Source organism: Mustela erminea, chromosome 9 (genome assembly GCF_009829155.1).
Source record: "Mustela erminea isolate mMusErm1 chromosome 9, mMusErm1.Pri, whole genome shotgun sequence".
Classification (NCBI taxonomy): domain Eukaryota; kingdom Metazoa; phylum Chordata; class Mammalia; order Carnivora; family Mustelidae; genus Mustela; species Mustela erminea.
Genome location: NC_045622.1, coordinates 105,407,531 through 105,427,969, shown reverse-complemented (window position 1 = coordinate 105,427,969; position 20,439 = coordinate 105,407,531). Strand labels below are relative to the sequence as shown.

Below are 20,439 nucleotides of genomic sequence, written 5' to 3'. Positions count from 1 at the left end.
GGCACCGCCCTCTCGTCACCGGGGGAGGGGTTACGTGTGGGTGACGTGGCGGCTTCCAGTCTGGTCGGATTTCGGCGGCTACCTCGCTTGGAGAGGAGGCGGTAACCACCCGGGAGACTGTGGCAGCGGCGGCGGCGGCAGGAGGCAGAGAGGAGGTAGAACTCGCTCTAGAAGGGGTCTGGCCGTCGTGTCCGCTCCGGGCTGCGGCTTTCCGGGGGCGGAGACGGGAGGGGGGAAGGGAACCTGGAGCGAGCGGGCCAGTCCTGCCGGCCCGGCTCGGGGTGAGGGAATACTTCGCCGTCCAATCAGGGAAGTCCCTGTTGAGAAAGACGTCGGCATTACCTAATCAGTAGCTGCAGTCCTCCAGAAGGCGGGACTTGGGCGGGGGTGGGACTTCCTGTTTCAAATAAACACCTAGAGATTTTTTTTCGCCCCCCTCCGCCCACCGAAGTGGGTCCCTCTCGGGAGGTCGGTCACCGTTTCTCCCTCAGGAGTCGAAGGGATCTGCGGATACGAGAGGGCCCGGTTAGGGCCTGGGGCAGTTGCACAGGCCGGGCTGGCGCCTCGGTGCCACCGGACCTGCCTCTGGTCCTGTCCTGCTTCAAGGCCCCCGGCCCGCGCTCTGGCCCCCGGAGCCAAGTTGGTAGAGTGTGAGGAGCGGGACCATTAGGGCCGGAGAGCGGGGACCTGTCCGCCTTGGGCCGGCCCCAGGATCTGCGGGTGGCTTTGGGCGCGAAAGTCCGTGCCAAGTGCAGAAGGGGCCCGAGGATTTACTGGGGTGTGTGTGTTGGGGGCGGGGGATTTGTGGGGAAGGAGGCTGCCTGGGGAATGACACTCTCCCCTCCACAACAGTCCGAGGTTATGCGTCTCAATGATCCCGCGGAAACGCTACGGGTCTAAGAACACGGATCAGGGTGTCTACCTGGGTCTCTCAAAGACACAGGTCCTGTCCCCTGCAACTGCTGGCAGTAGCAGCAGCGACATCGCCCCTCTGCCCCCCCCAGTGGCCCTGGTCCCTCCCCCTCCCAACACCATGTCCTGCCGGGATCGGACCCAGGAGTTCCTGTCCGCCTGCAAGTCCCTGCAGAGCCGTCAGGTAAGGACCAGGAGTGGAAAAGGCAGCAGTGAGCCTTAGCGAAATCTGGGAGAGGCTGTGCTCCAGCACTGTTGATAGACATAATTTGGGAGTGGGGGATGGTGACCTGTTGCAGAACTGATCTGGTTTGGAGGGGCTGTAGGATCTACTCAGCAACAGAAAAGGGGTGGGTCAGCTATCTGGATGCAAGTATCTAAAGTGTTCTGTGAGAAATTCCCCCAGAGGGTAGGAGTTGCTAATCTTCCAAGGAATATTTCAGGATGAGAGGTGGCTGCAGTATATTTGGAGTGGATAAGGAACACGTTCTAGAAAGAGCCTTTAGCTCAGAGACAGGGACTTTGAGTTCTAGTTCCGGAGTAGTCCTACCATAAATTTGCTCTGTGGCCACAGGGAACTTAGTCTAGTTGGGTCTCAGGGTTTTTTTTGGCGGGGGCTGGGTGCTGGTGGTGGTGAGCGGGGAGGTGTAGGGCTTTTTTGTTTTTGATTTAAAGTAGGCTCCATGTCCCGTGTGGATCCCAGTGTGCGGCTTGAACTCCTAACCCTGAGATCAAGACCTGAACTGCGATCGAGAGTCAGAGATTTAGGGGTGCCTGGGTGGCTCACTGGGTTAAGCCTTTGCCTTTGGCTCAGGTCATGATCTCAGGTTCCTGGGCCGGAGCCCCCCCATCAGGCTCGAGCCCCTGCATCAAGCCTGCTTCCTCCACTCTGTCTCTGCCTGCCTCTCTGCATACTTGTGATCTCTATCTGTCAAATAAAATCAAATAAAATTAATCTTTAAGAAAAGAGAGAGAGTCAGAGGTTTAGCCAACTGATGCCCCTGGGCCTCAGTTTTTACATCTATCAAATGAAAGCCTTTTTTTGTTTTTTTGTTTTTTTTTTAAAGATTTTATTTATTTATTTGACAGAGAGAAATCACAAGTAGATGGAGAGGCAGGCAGAGAGAGAGAGAGGGAAGCAGGCTCTCCGCTGAGCAGAGAGCCCGATGCGGGACTCGATCCCAGGACTCTGAGATCATGACCTGAGCGGAAGGCAGCGGCTTAACCCACTGAGCCACCCAGGCGCCCATTTTTTTTTTTTTAAGCTTTTATTTATTTATTTATTTATTTGACACAGAGAGAGAGTGTGAGCGAGCGAGAGAGCACAGGCAGGGGGAGGCAGAGGGGCAGAGGCAGAGGGAGAGGCAGACTCCCTGCTGAGCAGGAAGCTGGATGTAGGGCTTGATCCCAGGACCCTGAGATCATGACCTGAGCTGAAGGCAGAGGGTCAACTGACTTAGTCACCCAGGCGGCCCTAAAACAGTTTTTTTTGATAAGTAGTTTTTACCAAAATTACTTTGGAATGCTTTTTTATAAATTAGATTCCCTTTCAGTCCACACATCCTGAATCAAAGTAGGACCTGAGTGATTGTAATTTCAAGTATTTTTACTGCTCAGGTCTTAACAACTGCTTTTCTGTATGATCTCCAAGAGCTTTCCAGTTATCCTCTTTGATTTCCTGATTGGAGAACTAAAATGGTAATTGTGCCTATCATTTATTTAGTGCTTACAATGTCTGAGGCATCTAACTAAAATACTTTATGGCCCTCATGCTGTTTAATTTTAGCAGCAACAACAGGAGGTGTGTGGATTGTCTTCTTTTTACACAAGAGAAAACAGATTCAGAATGGTTTAAGTCACTTCCCCCAAACCCCAGCTAATAAGTGGTGGAGTCAAGATTTGCCCAGGTTCAGATCTGAGCTCTAAATGACCGCTACTGATAAACTTGGACCGTCCGGTGGAGGTCCTTGGGAGAATGTAGCTGATACCTAAGAAGCAGTGAGAGCTGGAAATGGGGAGGGGGAGCTAAAGTGTCACTCCTTGACGTTGTATTTCAGAATGGAATCCAGACAAACAAGCCGGCTCTGCGTGCTGTCCGGCAGCGCAGTGAATTTACCCTCATGGCCAAGTAAGTTGGGAGGTTACGTGGTGGGGTGCTCCAGGGTCCGGGAGCAGTAGGCTTGCCTCGGGGGGCCTTGGCTGTGAGGGAGGGCCGCATCAGTTTTGCTGGAGCTAATGTGGGAATAGGCCCTGTCCTGCCCTTTCCCGTGGTGCCCTCACTGATGCTCGTTTCCAGGCGCATTGGGAAAGACCTCAGCAACACATTTGCCAAGCTGGAGAAGCTGACAATCTGTGAGTGTTCTTGGGGTCTTTCAGAGATGGGGCAGTGAACCAGAGAGGGCTGAGGAACCGTTCTCCCTGAGCCTGGTCTCTGACCTCCCCCGTCGTGGCCTCCTTTGTCTCTGCAGTGGCAAAGCGCAAGTCCCTCTTCGATGATAAAGCGGTGGAGATCGAGGAGCTGACTTACATCATCAAACAGGTGAGCTGCTGGCCCTCAGGATCCTGCGTTCCCATCAGATCGCGCTGCGAGTCGCCGTTATCACGGAGGTCCAGAGCAAGTTTCTAGAGCCAGCCCCAGACATCCTGCTCGTGTGTTGGCCATCAGCTGTGTACAAAGCACAGTACAAAAGCTCGAGGCAAGATTTCCGCCTTCAGGGCTTATTGTCTCCAAAAGGTAGCCAGTCCCACAAACTCAGACTTACAGTGAGGAGAAGGCAAGGGGTCTAGACCTTACAAAAAGATGAATGAGACGGTCTGGGGACCCTGGGGCAGATTTTCTAGAGGGAGTGAAGTCTGAACTGGTTTCAAGACTTGCCTGCAGGCCGTGGAAGAACATTCCAACAGAAGAAACAGTGTGTGCAGTGGCCCAGCTTATAACAGAGAAGGTTGAAGTCTTTGATGAGCTGTTACCTGCCCAGGGAGGCCTACCCTGAGCGTGCTGTTAGTACATCAGTGCTTGCACCTGTGATCTCCTTACCTTGCTCTGTTTTTCTGGTGATAGCACTGGATTCTTTCTAACATTCTCTGTCATTGACTGACTTACCTTTATTGGTTTTGTTCCCTCCCATCTACCTCTTCCCCCCACCCCCAAATAAAGAAAAGAAAAAACTGTAAGTGCCACAAGAACAGAGATTTTTTTTTTTTTCTTCCTGCTTGTTCACAGATGTATCCCAAATGCCCGAACTAGTGTCTGGTGTAGAGAAGGTGCTCAGTGTTTGTTGACTGGTTGGCTGGTCACAGGAGATGAGGCTGGGCGGGTAGATCGGTGGCTGGTCGGGAAGCTCCTTGTGGGCCTGGGTAAGGAGCATGGAATCCCTGACTGCCAGATGTTACAAGGACACTAAGAATCTGGAGCATAGTCTATCTGGAAGCCCCCCGGATAGCAGAATCTGTACAGCTATGATTCCTTCCTCTCCCAGCACAATGTTAAGAGCATGAAACTTGAAGTTGAATGACCATAAAGGGGGAAAAAACCCAGTCTGGGGCACGGGTGGGCAAAGAGGCTAGGGAGGAGGTTCTGCTGCTGTCCGGGGGCAGCCGTGTTCACGAGGTGCCTTGTGGGGGAGTAGAGAGAGGATGCCACCATCTACTGGGTCGCTCTTGCATAGGCTTTGAAGAACCACTGCCTGGTTTCAGATAGAAGAGTTCAGATCCCAAGTTCACCAACTATGGTGTAGTGTTGGGTAAGCCATCTAACTACTCTGAGCTTCGGTTCCCTTATGATGGTCACAGCACCTACCTCGGAGGGTGGTTGTGGGAATTCAGTTGTTTATTTTTGGAGTCACATTATTGGGTGACCTATAGCTGCCTGGTTCTGGGGGATTCAGCAGTGAGCAGGAGCAGGACAGGTGCGGTACCTGCCCTGGGGGGTTTCTCTCTTCTCTCCCTCCTTTTCCTTTCTTCCTTATTTATTTATTTATTTATTTGCGAGGGGGGAGGGGAGTGAGAGGGAGAGACACTAGACAAGTAGATAGAAAAAACAATTTCAGGGTGGTGAATCCTATTAAAGAAATAAATTGAGTTCCTCCGGCTCAGGTCTTAGTAGATGGAGGTGATCTAGGATGGCCCGTGAGAAGGGGCATTGAGACCCGAATGGTGAAGAAAAAGCATCTTCCAAAGATCTGGTGGGAGCACTTTTCAGAAAGTGGGACTAGCAAAGGGAAAGGCTCTGAAGGGTGGGCCACCTTAGCGCATCTGATAAACACAAAGGCCAGTGCAGTGCGGTTACAGTAACGAACGAGAAGGAGACAGGGAGGGATGAGGTCAGGGAAATGCGCAGGGCCAGAGCCTGTGACGTCTGCGTCCGCCAGGGAAGGAATTTGGCTTGTGTTCTAAATTTAGTGGAAAACTCTTGGAAGATTTTAAGCAGAGCAGTGATGTGCTCCGTTTCTGGTTCAAAAGCTCACTCTGCTCGCTGTGTCGAGGGTGAATGGGCGAGGGCAGGCTGCAAGGGGAAGTCACTTCGGAGGCTCTTGGCGAATGTTAAGAGAAGGTGACAATAGGGTCCAGGGCAGGTTTCGTAGGGAAGGAGGTGACCGGCCCGATTCGGAGCGTCTGTTGGAGTCAGCCGGGTTCTCTGTGGGCTCCCGCAGAGGCTCCGTATGGATTAAGGGGAAAGAGAGGACATGGGGATGGCTCTCCTGCGTCTGGTCTGAGCAGCTGGCGACTGGTGGTGCCATTTGCCAGAAGGGAAAAGTAGGGAGAAGGGGGAACAGATTTTGGCAGGGAGTTGGGAGTTGTCTCCTGTGGTAAGTGTAAGGGCAAAGAAAGTCGCAAGCTGCCTAGCGCGCTGTGTGGCACAGAGACACAGGCGCTCGGTGCCCGGTAAGTGACCCGTAGACTGTGGTTGTGTTGTGGCAGAGAGATGGGCTTAGGAGGTATGAGTATGTGACTTAGAAACTTCCAGCCTGGATGCCTTCGTGGGAAGTGGTACCATTTTTCCGAGGTAGAACTCTGGGGGACGAGATTTTATGGGGAGAAGCCGTGGGGTGCGGTTTTGGACGTGGGGCTGTAAGGAGGTTGTGTCAGCTCCAAAGGGCCAGACCAGTCAGCTGTGGATATCGTCCGTGGCTTTCGAGTGCTTGTGGCTGGATTGCTAAGTGGGGGGACTGTTAGAGGAGTTCTAGAAGTTGCCTAATGTAGTTTGTCTTCAGTATGTGCCTTGAACGCACTCTTCCTGACCTCTTCTCTCTCCTCCTCCCCCTTATCCCCTGGGCAGACTTTCTCTGCTACTCCCCAGCCATCTCCTTTGTCTCTGTCTTGACAAGCCAGATTGGGGAGCGGAGGATGCCTTGGTCTGGTGTAGAAAGCCGGGCTGTGCTACTTTACCTCATCACGTGTGACCTTGGACAAGTCACAGCTTTTACTCTTTTGCTATAATGACTTTTGAAAGGAGTTCTGTGTATAAGAGGCGTTTTGTTGATGCTTCCGGGACACACGGAGTCTTTGACTCTTCCCTTTTCCTGACTGCCGTACAGTGCTCTGCTGGCCAGCGTGCACTAGGTGTGAGATCATGGCCTTCGAAGTAGTTCTCTGGTCACGTGTCTGGCCTTGGAGGTAGAGTTGAGTCAGAGGGTGAAGGGGGTAAAGTCAGTTATTTCGAAATGGATGAGACCAGATTTTGCCTCTTCTGGCTCTACTCCGCAGAGACTGAGCCGGAGCAAAGTCCGGAGCTTGGACCATCCCAGAAGCCCCTTCTGGTCTGACTTTGAAATACCCTCCCCATCGTTCGTAACTTCCACGCTGTCGTCCTTACTGGAGCTGTCCATGAGGGAGAGACGTTGGCCAAGGACCCCTTTGTTAACAGTTTTTCTCTTGGCTCTCCGTAGGACATCAACAGCCTCAATAAACAAATTGCCCAGCTTCAGGACTTTGTGAGGGCCAAGGGCAGTCAGAGCGGCCGGCACCTGCAAACCCATTCCAACACCATCGTGGTCTCCCTGCAGGTGGGACCTGGAGTCGGTGGAGGGGGAGGCAGAAGGGAGAAAGAGACTGTCTTCTTTGGCCAACTCTCTCTCCTTTTGTTCTAGTCAAAACTGGCCTCGATGTCCAATGACTTCAAATCAGTTTTAGAAGTGAGGACAGAGGTAAGAAGCATCTGTGTAGGAGGCATAGGAATCGGGGTAAGGGCCCAGGGGAGATGGGGAAGGAGCAGTGGAGGGGTACGGGTAACAGTGTCATAGGCCGACAGGAGGGTCTCTCTAACATGCCTGCTTCCCAGAGGCCTCGGGACCTTTGCATTTCTTCCCCAACCCCAGAACCTGAAGCAGCAGAGGAATCGGCGGGAACAGTTCTCCCGGGCACCTGTGTCAGCCCTGCCCTTGGCCCCCAACCACCTGGGTAAGTCACCAGCAATGCAGGGAGCCCTGAGGGGTAAGACTCAGTTACTGTGTCTGTGATGGCATCCTGTAACCCCGCGAGGGCAGGGTGTGCGTAGAATGGACAGGCATCCTTGAGATGCCAGGATTTCTCTCTCAGAGGTCAAACCCCACGGCTGGCTTTCACGATCCACACTTAGTCTCCCACGTTCTCACTGTCGGGGCTACCTTCAGTCCTGTGCACTAGAATGCCTCTAACATTTTTATTATTCGTTCACATTCTGTCATTTAATTTTCACCACCACCTCAGAGAAAGCCACTATTATTATGCGTCATTTATTTATTTATTTATTTATTTATTTATTTTTAAAATATTTTATTTATCTGACAGAGATCACAAGTAGACAGAGAGAGAGGAGGAAGCAGACTCCCCGCTGAGCAGAGAGCCTGATGTGGGGCTGGATCCCAGGACCCTGAGATCATGACCCAATCCGAAGGCAGAGGCTTTAACCCACTGAGCCACTGAGGCGCCCCTTATTATGCATCATTTAAAGGGGAGGAAACTGAGGCCCATTGAGATTAAATGACTTGTCCAGGGTCACAAGGCTAGGAAGTGCCTGCGCTGGGATTCAAACCCAGAGCATGTGGGCTTTGAACCTGCTTTCAAGCACTACAAAGTGCCTTTTCTTTCTTTTCCCAGGGGGCAGTGCTGTGGTTTTGGGGGCAGAGTCTCGTGCCTCCGGGGATGTGGCCATTGACATGATGGACTCTCGGACCAGCCAGCAGCTGCAGCTCATTGATGAGCAGGTATCTGGGCTCAGAACTGGGGAGGAGATGCTCATCTATCCTTAGCAAGTGTTTGAAACGTGCGTTGAGTAGAGTGGCCACGCTGGGAAGGGGTCCTGAAGAAGCAGGCCCTCCACTGAGGAAGCTCCTAGAGTTCATGGGTGCTGTCTCTCCCCTGAAGGATTCCTACATCCAGAGCCGGGCAGACACCATGCAGAACATCGAGTCCACAATTGTCGAGCTGGGCTCCATCTTTCAGCAGTTGGCACACATGGTTAAGGAGCAGGAAGAAACCATTCAGAGGTGAGACTCTCTTTTACCCCGGGCAGAAGAGCCTTCTGTTCCTGTGGGATGACATCCTAAAGGCCCCCAGGGACAGCTTGTTGCCCTTCGAAAGAGTAGAGGGAATCCGGCCTACCCACGGGGTTCCTTCCACAAGTGTTCATGGAGTGTGTATTTCTGGTCAGGTGCTGTTCTACGTGCTGAGGATACACCGATGAGTAGAACCATGACATCTCTATAGCGTAGGGGTGAGATTCAGGAGGGTGGGTGAGCACAGCTGTTTAAAAGAGTTGACAAGGGGCACCTGGGTGGCTCAGTGGGTTAAGCCGCTGCCTTCGGCTCAGGTCATGATCTCAGGGTCCTGGGATCGAGCCCCGTGTCGGGCTCTCTGCTCAGCAGGGAGCCTGCTTCCTCCTCTCTCTCTCTGCCTGCCTCTCTGCCTACTTGTGATCTCTGTTTGTCAAATAAATAAATAAAATCTTAAAAAATAAGTAAATAAAAGAGTTGACAAGAAATTTTCAGGTAGTGATAAGATACACGTGGAGAATTATGGTGGGATGACGTGTTAAGAAAGGGATCATGGGGCACCTGGGTGGCTCAGGCTGCCTTTGGCTCAGGTGGTCCTGGGATGGAGCCCAGCATCGGGCTCCCTGCTCAGCGGAGAGCCTGCTTCTGCCGCTCTGCCTGTTTGTGCTTCTTTTCTATCTCTCTGTCAAATAAGTAAATAAAATCTTAAAAAAAAAAAAAATCCATTCTATCAGTGGACTCCTACACTTCTGTGTTTTGGCTATTGTAGATAATGCTGCAGCGAACATTGGGGTGCATATTATTTTTCTGAGTTAGTGTTTTCTTTTTCTTTGGATAAATGCCCAGAAATGGAATTACTGGATCATGTGGATCATGTGATAGCTATATTTTTAATTTTTTGAGGAACCTCCGTACTGTTTCCCAGAGTCGCTGTATCAGTTTGCATTCCCACTAACAGTGCACAAAGGTTCCTTTTCTCCACATCCTCACCAGCACATACATACATACATATATATATATATATATTTTTTTTTTTTTTTGGCTATTTTATTTTGTTTAGTTTTTTAAGATATTATTTATTTGTTTGACAGAAATCACAAGTAGGGAGACAGGCAGGCAGAGAGAGAGAGAGAGAGAGGGGAGCAGGCTCCCTGCTGAACAGAGAGCCCAACATGTGGGGCTCGATCCCAGGACCCTGAGATCACAACCCAAGCCAAAGGCAGAGGCTTAACCCACTGAGCCACCCAGGTACCCCCGTTTTGTTTTAAGATTTTTATTTGACAGAGAGCAGCAAGATGACAAGTAGAGAGGCAGGCAGAGAGAGAGGGGGGGAAGCAGACTCCCTGCTGAGCAGAGAGCCCGATGCAGGACTTGATTCCAGGACCCTGAGATCATGACCCGAGCCAAAGACAGAGGCTTAACCCACTGAGCCACCTAGGTGCCCCTGTTTTGTTTTGTTTTTTAAAGATTTTATTTATTTATTTGAGAGAGAGAGAGAGCATGAGCGAGGAGAAGGTCAGAGAGAGAAGCAGACTCCCCATGCAGCTGGGAGCCCGATGCGGGACTCGATCCCGGAACTCCGGGATCATGACCTGAGCCGAAGGCAGTTGTCCAACCAACTGAGCCACCCAGGCATCTCCCCTGTTTTGTTTTTAATGATAGCCATTCTGACAGGTATGAGGTGACTATCTCTTTGTGGTTTGGATTTGTTTTTCTCTGATCATGAGCAGTGTTGAGCATCTGATGTGCTTCTTGGCCATTTGGATGTCTTCTTTGGAAAAATGTCTCTTCAGATTTCCTGCCAATTTTAAATTAGATTGTTGGTTTGTCTGTTGGTTTGCTATTGGATTATATGCAGTCTTTATATATTTTGGATGTTTGCCCCATATCAGATAAATGACTTGAAACCTTTTCTCCTGTTCAGTAAGAAAGAACTTTGTTGATAGTTTCTTCTCTGTGCCAAAGCTTTTTAGTTTGATGTACTCGCATTTGTTATTTTTGCTTTTGTGGCCCTTGCCTGTGGAGTCAGGTCCAAAAATATTGCTAAGTGATGTCAAGGAACCTGCCACCTGTGTTCTCATCTAGAATTTTCATGATTTCAGGTCTTGCATTCAAGTTTTTTATCCATCGTGAATTAATTTTTGCGTGTGGTGAAAGAAAGTGGTCCAGGGTCACTCTCCACATGTAGCTGTGCAGTCGCCCCACACATTTGTCACTGAGACTGTCCTCCCCGTTTATATTCTTGCCTCCTCTGATTAATTGATCACATACGCGTGGATTTATGTCTGGGTGCTCTCTCCTGTTGCGTTGATCTGTGTGTCTGTATTTGCGCCCGTACCAGGCTGTCCTGGTGACTCACTCTAGTTTTGTGGCATAGGTTGAAATCAGGGCGTGTGATGCCTCCAGCTGTGTTCTTTCTCAAGATTGCTTTGGCTACTCAGAGTCTTCTGTGATTCCATAAAAATAGTGTACTTTTGGGGGCGCCTGGGTAGCTCAGTCTCAGGTCATGATCTCGGGGTTCTGGGATGGAGCCCCACATCGGGCTATCTGCTCGGCAGGGAGCCTGCTTCCTCTCTCTCTCTCTCTCTGCCTGCCTCTGCCTGCTTGTGATCTCTCTCTCTCTCAAATAAATAAATTTTTAAAAAATAGTGTACTTTTTAATAAGGTTGGATTTAGGCTTACCATTTTACTATTTGCTTCCTCTTTTTTTCCTGGATTTTTTGGGTTTTTTTTTTTTTTTTTTTTTTGTCCTTTTGTTCCTCTTTCTCTATCATCTTTTGAACAATGGAAATTTTTTTCAAAATTCCACCAAAAATTTTTTTGTTGGTATTTTAGCTAAACGTCATTGCATTTTTTTTTTTTTTAAGCAGCAGGAAGAGAGAGAGAGGGGGAAGCAGGCTCCCTGCTAAGCAGAGAGTCCGCCGATGCGGCCTTGATCCCAGGACCCTGAGACCATGACCCAAGCCAAAGGCAGAGGCTTAACCCACTGAGCCACCCAGGGGCCCTCCGCACCTTCATTCCTGAAGGATGTTTTCCCTGGATATAGAATTCTGGGTTGGTTTTCAGGTTCACTCTTCAGGCACTTCAGCTGTATCACTCTACTGAGCTTTGGTCTTCCTTGTTCTTAATGAGAAGGTGGTGATGACTTCAGCTTTGTATGTAATGTGTTTTTCTCTGGCTGCTTTTCAGGTTTTTTTGTATGTTTGTTTTTTTGTTTGTGTGGTTTGTTTTGTCTTTGATTTTCAGCAGTTGACTATTATGTCTCTTGATGTCGTTTTCTTTTAACTTCCCTTTCCTGGGGTTCTCGGAGTTTCTCGCATCTGTATATCTATATCTCTCATGACGTTTAGGAGACGTTTGGCTGTTATTGACTCAGACTGTGCCCGATTCCTCAGACTGGTTCAGTGTTCTCCGTTCAGTAGGAGGGAGCGCTCAGAGCGGAGGGCGGGGGACGAGATGTGGGATGGGGTGGAGTTTGACAACCGCTACTTAAAGGATGTTTGTTTGTTTATTTATTCATCGACTATAGTACCAGCCCTTTATAAGGTGCTACGAGTCTAGCCATCATGGTCCTGGAATCAAGAGGCTTCAGAAGACTGATTCTTCCCTGGTTCAGCTGAGACCTAGGGAACTCCTTACTGGGTTGGTTCCGTAAACACCGTAGCTCCTCAGGCTGTGATGTACTTTGTATATTAGAATATTGATATAGGTTCTGTGAAATGGAATCATAAAAGATACTTGGGTTTGGGACGCCTGGGTAGCTTAGTCATTTGGGCATCTGCCTTCAGCTTGGATCATGATCCCGGGATCCTGGGATCAAGTCCCGCATGGGGCTCCTTGCTCAACAGGGAGCCTGCTTCTCCCTCTGCCTGCCGCTCCCCCTGCTTGTGCTCTCTCCCTGATGGATAAATTAGTAAAATCTTAAAAAAAAAAAAAAAAAGTTACTTAGGTTCTTTCTGCATCCTTTATGTGTTTTAAATAGTTAACATTAGGGGCACCTGAGTGGCTCAGTCAAGCATCTGCCTTCAGTTCACGTCGTGATCTCAGAGTCCTGGGATCGAGCCCCGCATAGGGCTCCATGCTTAGTTGGTGAGTCTGCTTCTCCTTCTTCCTCTCCCTCTGTGATCTGTCTCATTCTTGACTGCTCTCAAATAAATAAGTAAAATCTGAAAAAAAACTAGCTAACATTCTCTGCATCTGCATGCAACCTTACATTCTAGTCTTCCTTGAAAGAGTCTTTCAGTGTTAGTGTTCATGTTTAGCAAACATCTGGTGCTGCTCTGAGCTAGTCCTGCTGGATCTGGGGATAGGAGGGCGAAAGACCATTCCGGTCCTTGCGGCGCTCGTGTCTAGTAGGAGAAACATGCACTGACAGTTACACTTCAGTATGGTAAGGGCAGAGAGAGAAGGAGGTAAGGGAACTCAGGCCAGGTACCTCTCCTAGAAATAAAAGATAGCAAACTAAGTCCTGAGGAGGAATGCCAGCCAAAGGAAAGGAAAGGCCATTCCAGAACAGCTGAGAAATGAAAAAGGGCTTGGGTGGCTTCCAGGAATGCAGACTTAGTGCACACGGCAGGCAGGCAGGCAGGCGGAGTGGGGAGGGAGGAAGCTGGAGAGGCAGGGCCAGATCACAAAGGACCTGTGTGCCACATTCTCAGGGAGAGAACTCAGGGAGAAGTAGATGGATGCTGGGGGAGGGGAACGAGCTTTGTTCGGGACACGCTGACTGTCAGACTCCCTGGGCCCTCCAAATGGCATTTGCTGTGTGGCCTGAGGCTCAGCAGAGAGGGCTGGGCTAGAGATAAGGACTTGGGGGAGTCAATGGCCTCCTGGTGAAACCGAGGACATAGATGAGACTACCCCGAGACAGGGGTAAAGTGAGAAAAAGGACAAGACAGATCCCTGTGGCTCCAGGAGTCCTGGGAGAAGGGGGAAGGATTTGCCCAGGAGGCTGAGGAAGACGGCTAAGAAAGACGACAAAAGAAAGCGGGGAGAAATGTGTCCTTAGAAGCTGAGGTGGTGGGGATTTTAGGACGAAAGGAGTGGATATTTCTCGGTGCCCCTGAAAAAGGAGGTATGAGGTGAGGCTCCAGGGTATCCAGGGGACTGCGGGGCTGGGATTGATTGGATCAGCGCAGCAACTTCTGTTGGATGGCTCAGAAGCAGTTTTACAGGGGATTGAAACACAAAAGGGAAATAACAAAAGAGAAAAATTGTGGGCAACTGTGTGTACAAGAAATGGAGATTTTGAAAAGATGAATTTTTTTTTATTGTATTTGTTTATTTTTTTAAGATTTTATTTGCGAGAGGGACGCCTGCGTGGCTCAGTTGGTTAAGCAGCTGCCTTCGGCTCAGGTCATGATCCCAGCGTCCTGGGATCGAGTCCCACATCAGGCTCCTTGCTTGGCAGGGAGCCTGCTTCTCCCTCTGCCTCTGCCTGCCACTCTGTCTGCCTGTGCTTGCTCTCGCTTCTCTCTCTATGACAAATAAAAAAATAATAATAAAAAATCTTTAAAAAAAAAAAAAAAGATTTTATTTGCGAGAGAGAGAATGTGCTCGTGTGTGCACATGAGTCAGGGGAGCGGCAGAGGGAGAGGGAGAAGTAGGCTCCCCTCTGAGCAGGGAGCCTGATGCTGGGCTCTATCTCAGGATCCGGAGATCATGACCTGAGCCAATGGCAGACGCTTGACTGAATGAGCCACCCAAGGATGAAATTTTTTAAATAGACATTCTTCTCTTTGCTTCCTGCATGCCAGTGGATCTGGATTTGAACACCCTTTTTAGAAACCATTGATTTAGGGGTGCCTGGGTGGCTCAGTGGGTTAAAGCCTCTGCCTTCGGCTCAGGTCATGATCTGAGGGTCCTGGGATCGAGTCCCGCATTGGGCTCTCTACTCAGTGGGGAGCCTGCTTCTTCCTTTCTCTCTCTCTGCCTGCCTCTCTGCTTACTTGTGATCTGTCAAATAAATAAATAAAATCTTTAAAAAAAAAAAAAGAGGGGCGCCTGGGTGGCTCAGTGGGTTAAAGCCTCTGCCTTCGGCTCGGGTCATGGTCTCAGGGTCCTGGGATCGAGCCCCACGTCGGGCTCTCTGCTCAGCAGGGAACCTGCTTCCTCCTCTCTCTCTCTGCCTGCTTCTCTGACTACTTGTGATCTCTCTCTATCAAATAAATAAATAAAATCTTTAAAAAAAAATAAAAATAAAAATAAAATAAAAAAAGAAAGAAAGAAAGAAGCACGATGTGTTTAAAAAAAAAAAAAAAAAAAGAAACCACTGATTTAGTCCAAAGGTCTTCAATATGTAGATTCCTGGGCTCCATTCTAAACTTTCTGAATGAGACATGAGAATCTGCATTTTGGGAATGCTCAACACGTGATTCTTATTTTTTTTCTGAGGTATGAAAACTGCTGACCGGTTACTCCATTGTTTCGCTTTGCACCCCAATTTGTAACTTACAGGATTTCTAACTAGTAGAAAAGTTGGAAGGATCATACAAATGAACACTATGTTCCTTTCACTCAGATTTGCCCACTTAATATTTTCTCACATTTGCTTTCCCTCCTTTTTGTTCCTCTGAACCATCGGAAAGTGCAAAGATCATGAAATTTTTATCCCTAAAGACTTCAGCAGGCACCCTTCCAGAATTGGTTTTCTCCTGAACAGCCACAGTGCCACTATCATACCTAAGATGACAAACAATTCTCTGTCATTACCCACTGTTTAGTCCATACTGAAATTTCCCCAGCTGTTCTAAAAACAAGTGCTTATAGCTTTTTTTCCTTGAATTTAAGACCCAGGCAGTGGTCACATGTGGCATTTGATATGTCTCTTTAGTCTGCCTTCTGTTTTGCTTCTCGTGACACTGACTTTTCTTGGAGGAGGCCAGTGCCTCTTGTAGAAGGTCCTGCATGTGTGTTAGCTCAGTGTTGCCTCATGATTGGATCTAGGTTATAGACTGTTAGCCAGCTACATAGCTGATTATTACCAGTGGGCACTTGATGAGGTTATTCCTTTATTGGCGTTGGCAAGTTTGGTCACTTGTTTAATGCAGTGAGCATCTGGCTAAGTCATCTGTAGAGTGGCGCTTCGAATGCCTGTGAACGTCCGCCTCCCTAGACCCATGATAGTCCTTGCCTGATACAGGCGTGACTGTGTGTGAGACCAAGTGGCAGTTTTCTAATTCATCCCTTCTTTTTTTTTTTTTTTTTTAAAGATTTTATTTACTTATTTGACAAAGATCACAATTAGGCAGAGAGGCAGGCAGAGAGAGAAAGGGAAGCAGGCTTTCTGCTGAGCAGAGAGCCCAGTGCGGGGCTTGATCCCAGGACCCTGGGATCATGACAGGAGCCCAAGGCAGAGGCTTTAACCCACTGAACCACCGAGGCACCCCTCTAATTCATCCTTTCTACATTTACTAGCTGCACCCTTCTGTAAAACAGGAGCCTTCTCTCTTTAAACATTACTGGGAATAATGGATTTCTTTTTCGTATCCGATGTACTGTAATCCATTACCATCACCGTTTTCTCTTTTTTCTTTTTAAATTTTATTTATTTATTTATTTATTTATTTATTTTTAAAGATTTTATTTATTAATTTGACAGAGAGAAATCACAAGTAGACGGAGAGGCAGCCAGAGAGAGAGAGAGAGGGAAGCAGGCTCTCCGCTGAGCAGAGAGCCCGATGTGGGACTCGATCCCAGGACTCTGAGATCATGACCTGAGCCGAAGGCAGCGGCTTAACCCACTGAGCCACCCAGGCGCCCTTAAATTTTTTTTAAAGATTTTATTTATTTGACCAACAGATCACAAGTAGGCAGAGAGGCAGGCAGAGAGAGAGGAAGGGAAGCAGTCTCCCCGCTGAGCCCGATGCAGGGCTGGATCCCAGGACCCTGGGATCATGACCTGAGCCAAAGGCAGAGGCTTAACGCACTGAGCCACCCAGGCGCCCCCAGCCATCATCGTTTTTCATTATAGACTCAGATTTTCTAAAGCTGGCCACGTGGAGCTCCTTTTTTTTTTTTTTTTTTTTTTTTTTTAATTTTGTATATTTGAGAGAGCACAAGCAGAGGGAGCTGCAGGCAGAGGGAGAAGCAGGCTTCCTGCTGAGCAAGGAGCCCAATATAGGACTCTGTCCTAGGGTCCTGGGATCCTTACTTGAGCCAAAAGCAGACGCTTAACCCACTGAGCACCCAGGTGTCCCAACATGGAGCTCCTTAAAAGTAGCTTCCATATCCTCTGAATATGACCCAACTCCTATCAATCATTATGAAGCCTTTGGGAAATTGACACTCCGAAAGCTAAAATTCCAGTTTTCCTAATCACGGTCAGATAGTCTTTCCAGTTCCTGGGCTTACCGTCCTTCTCCATTCAACCTCCCTTTTGTTGTCTTCCCTGACTTAAACTCAGCTTTCTCATCCTCTGGGTTTTCATGCCTCTCCATCACTCTGAGCATGTATCCTTGCTGGTCAGTCAAACTCCAGCTCTTTTTTTTGTTTGTTTGTTTGTTTTAAGATTGATTTATTAGAAAGAGGTCACACATGCACAAGGGCAGGGGAGATAGGGAGGTGCTGAGGGGGAGGGCAAGAGACAAGCAGACTCCAGGCTGAGTGGGGAGCCCAGTTTGGGGCTCAGTCTCACAACCCTGAGATCATGACCTGAGCAGAAGTCAGGAGTTGGACACCTAACTGACTGTGCCACCTAGGCACCCTGAGACTCCAGCTTCTTCTTTTTTTTTTTTAAGATTTTATTTATTTATCAGAGAGAGAGAGAGCGAGCGAGCACAGGCAGACAGAATGGCAGGCAGAGGCAGAGGGAGAAGCAGGCTCCCTGCCAAGCAAGGAGCCCGATGCGGGACTCGATCCCAGGACGCTGAGATCATGACCCGAGCCGAAGGCAGCTGCTCAACCAACTGAGCCACCCAGGCGTCCCTTCCAGACTCCAGCTTCTTAATGCTTGATTCCTTCCCTCTATAGTTTTACTTTCTTTCCGTAAGACATTCCTTCAGCCTCCTCACCGTGCTAACTTTTTCCCTGTTTTCTTCATCCTTCTCCTTTTCAGGCCACATTTGTGGGCCCTCATATCTGTCTTCTGCTCCCCACTACTATCTCTGAGTGTCCCACGGACCCCTAATTCCCTCCCCAGAGCTCCCTCCCATTATTTTATTTTTTTTTATTATTATTTTTTAATTTGACAGACAGATGACAAGTAGGCAGAGAGGCAGGCAGAGAGAGAGAGAAGAGAAAGCAGGCTCCCTGCCAAGCAGAGAGCCTGATGCGGGGCTCAATCCCAGGACCCTGAGATCATGACCCGAGCCGAAGGCAGAGGGCTTTAACCCACTGAGCCACCCAGGTGCCCCTTTCCCATTAGTTTACATTCATGGACTCTGACTTAAAGACTTTCTTTAAGACTGCATTTACTGTGTATACGTTTTTGTTAAGCAAAGCCATTCATGATTGCCAAGATGAGCTTTCTTGGATATGAAATGTCAGTTGTACCCATAATGAGAAATGAAATGACAGTCCAAAGGTAGGAAACCTGATACTTCAGTTAGCCACTCGGACACAAATAGGGCATCACGTACAGTCTAGACTCCTGTATTTGGGCCTTTTTTAAAGTTTATTTACTTATTTAAGTAATCTCTATCTAACATGGGGCTCGAACTCATGACCCCAACATCAAGAGTCGCATGCTCTTCCTTTTTTTTTTTTTTTTTTTTTAAGATATATTTATTTGGGGCACCTGGGTCACTCAGTTAAGTGTCTGACTCTTTGATTTCAGCTCTGGTCATGATCTTGTGTTGTGAGATCAAGCCCTGCATCGGGCTCCACACTGAGGGGGCATCTGCTTCAGATTCTCTCTCTCCCTCTCCCCCTGCGATCTCTCTCAAATAAATAAAACCTTAAAAAAAAAAAAAAAAGATGTATTCATGAGAGAGAGAATGCGAGCAGAGGGGGGCAGAGGGAGAGAAAGAATCCCAGCAGACACACCACTGAGCATGGAGCCTGACCTGGGGCTCGACCCCAGGACCTGGAGATCATGACCTGAACCGCAACGAAAAGTCAGAAGCTCAACAGACTGAATCACCCAGGTGCCCCCAGAAAGGCATGGTCTTCTGACCGAGCCAGCCAGGCACCCTTGGGCTCCTACGCTTGGACAGAGTAGTTCGCAGGCCTCATGACTACCTTCTGGGGACCTGGGGCTTGCAGCCGCTGGCCCAGGCTTTGCTTTCCTTGTTCCAACTGCATTATCAGGCTCCCGCTTCTCTGTCCTCACAGCTCACCGCAGTCTCTGCTTCCGGGGCCTCCCTTTGCAAAAGCCGGGGTTTGTATTGGGTTCTCAGGATTGTTGCCTATGCCGGGTAGCCAAGAAATGTTTTCTTTTCCTCGGGCGCCTCTCAAGAGATGGATGTTCCTGGGAGAAACATGTTCTCCTAATAGTAGGGCTTTTCCTATCTCCTGACTTCCTCTCCGTATCATTAAGTTTTTCTTCCTGTCTCACTCAGAACCAGGATTTCCTGACTACAGGGGTCTGTGAGCATTTTCTCCCATATTACAAATGCAGTGTTACTTATTAGACAAAAATCAATAAACACTGACAAGCAAAGATTTATCATAGCTGACATTTGGGGGGCTTTTAGTGTGGGCTGGGCATTTTGTTAACCATTTGAGGCCGACAACAACCCCAGATGCAGCGTTGGGTTCATTCTCATTTTCCCTCCTTTGCAGTGGAAGGAAATGAGTCTGGAGGTTAAATTAAATGACCGGCTCAGGATCACAAGCTAATAAGTTGCAGAGCTGATCTTCACACCAGAGCCAAGCCTCATCCCCACTACCCTCCAGAGCTTTTTCTATATACAAGCATATATACACAAAAATGGGATCGTACTGTATGGAAATACTTCTCACTCCCACATTATCGTGACCCTCTTTCCATGTTGGTAAATCTCCTTCAACAGCAGTCTTTTTAATCGTGGTCTTCTGTTTCCTCTTCTTCCGCCCTACCCCCAGAATCGACGAGAACGTGCTCGGAGCCCAGCTGGATGTTGAGGCCGCCCATTCAGAGATCCTCAAGTACTTCCAGTCGGTCACCTCAAACCGGTGGCTCATGGTCAAAATCTTCCTTATCCTCATTGTCTTCTTCATCATCTTTGTGGTCTTCCTTGCCTGAACCTTCTCCGCTCTGAGGCACTCCACCGGGGTTTGGAACCCCTTTGGGAGGGCAGGTGGCCAGTGCTGTCACTGAGCCTTGTGCAGGGTGCTTGGGAGAAAGGCCCTGTTTCCCTGGAACTGCTGAGAATGGCCACTGCCCCTGCCCCCTGCCCCTTTGCCTCTGGCCACCCTGTCCTCCCCTCACCACCCTCAGGCCCTCGAAACACACAGTTCTGGATTTGTACTCTCCTGTGAAGTGGCTGGAAGGGAGCAGAGGCCAACTGGGGGGCCGGTCGGGGAGGTTGTCTCCACTAGGTAGGAGATTTTTAGAAACTCCCCAGCCTCTTCCAAAGGAAACTTGGGCAGCAAGGGGAGATGATGGCCTTCCCCACCTTCCTGAGAGGGAGGAGAGGAAGTGAAGCCGCCCCCCGGGACCAACTTTCCCATCTGGGTTAGAATTTGACCTCTTTCTTCTTCCTCTCTCCACCATGTGAGGCAGGGGGCCCTGAGCCCCTCAGCTGCCTGCACAACCCCAACTTTGGCTGCTGGTGACTCAATCTGCCAAACGCGCTGCAGCCCATTTTCTCCCAATTACAGCAAGACTGTCAGCCTCACTAGCCATGTCGTCATTTCTGGGTGGGAGCGTCGAAGGGCCTTCGCAGCCAGTGGAGTGAGTGCACTGCCTGGTACCAGAACTGAAAGGCTGGGCTGATGGCTCTGAGGGCCAAGCTTTGGGCCCTGTGCACACAGCTGCCTCCGGGCAGGGAACACCCGGGGAGCAGCAGCACTTCATGAGCCTGGAAACTTCCCTCCAGAGGGGGAAGCACAACCCCAGAATGGGGCCCTGATCGGTGGCAACTTTCAGGATCATCTCCAGCAGTATCTGTGCCTGTTTCCGCTGCATGCTTCA

General features: G+C 49.3%; 1 protein-coding gene across 5 annotated transcripts; it reads left to right on the top strand.

Annotated features, from left to right (window-relative positions):
• Positions 1 to 28: 28 nt before the first annotated feature.
• Positions 29 to 20,143, top strand: STX5 (syntaxin 5). Of its 5 annotated transcripts, none has more exons than XM_032357087.1 (11): positions 31 to 155; positions 853 to 1,096; positions 2,970 to 3,040; positions 3,209 to 3,264; positions 3,381 to 3,451; positions 6,801 to 6,917; positions 7,002 to 7,058; positions 7,230 to 7,311; positions 7,990 to 8,096; positions 8,257 to 8,378; positions 19,389 to 20,143. In XM_032357087.1, the coding sequence occupies exons 2-11, from the start codon at positions 872 to 874 to the stop codon at positions 19,546 to 19,548; spliced, it is 1,068 nt and encodes a 355-aa protein (XP_032212978.1). In that variant the 5' UTR covers positions 31 to 155; positions 853 to 871; the 3' UTR covers positions 19,549 to 20,143. The 5 variants fall into 5 exon arrangements, with proteins under 5 accessions (XP_032212982.1, XP_032212978.1, XP_032212983.1 ...); XM_032357092.1 differs by having other exon boundaries at positions 72 to 155; positions 938 to 1,096; XM_032357090.1 differs by lacking the exon at positions 31 to 155 and adding an exon at positions 269 to 468.
• Positions 20,144 to 20,439: the final 296 nt, after the last annotated feature.

Excerpts from the sequence above, each read along its gene's own strand:
- STX5 (XM_032357087.1), top strand. The coding sequence starts at position 872 with ATGATCCCGCGGAAACGCTACGGGTCTAAGAACACGGATCAGGGTGTC. Across the intron at positions 7,059-7,229 it reads TTTTAGAAGTGAGGACAGAG|AACCTGAAGCAGCAGAGGAA; the intron begins GTAAGAAGCATC and ends CCCCAACCCCAG. Across the intron at positions 8,097-8,256 it reads TGCAGCTCATTGATGAGCAG|GATTCCTACATCCAGAGCCG; the intron begins GTATCTGGGCTC and ends TCTCCCCTGAAG.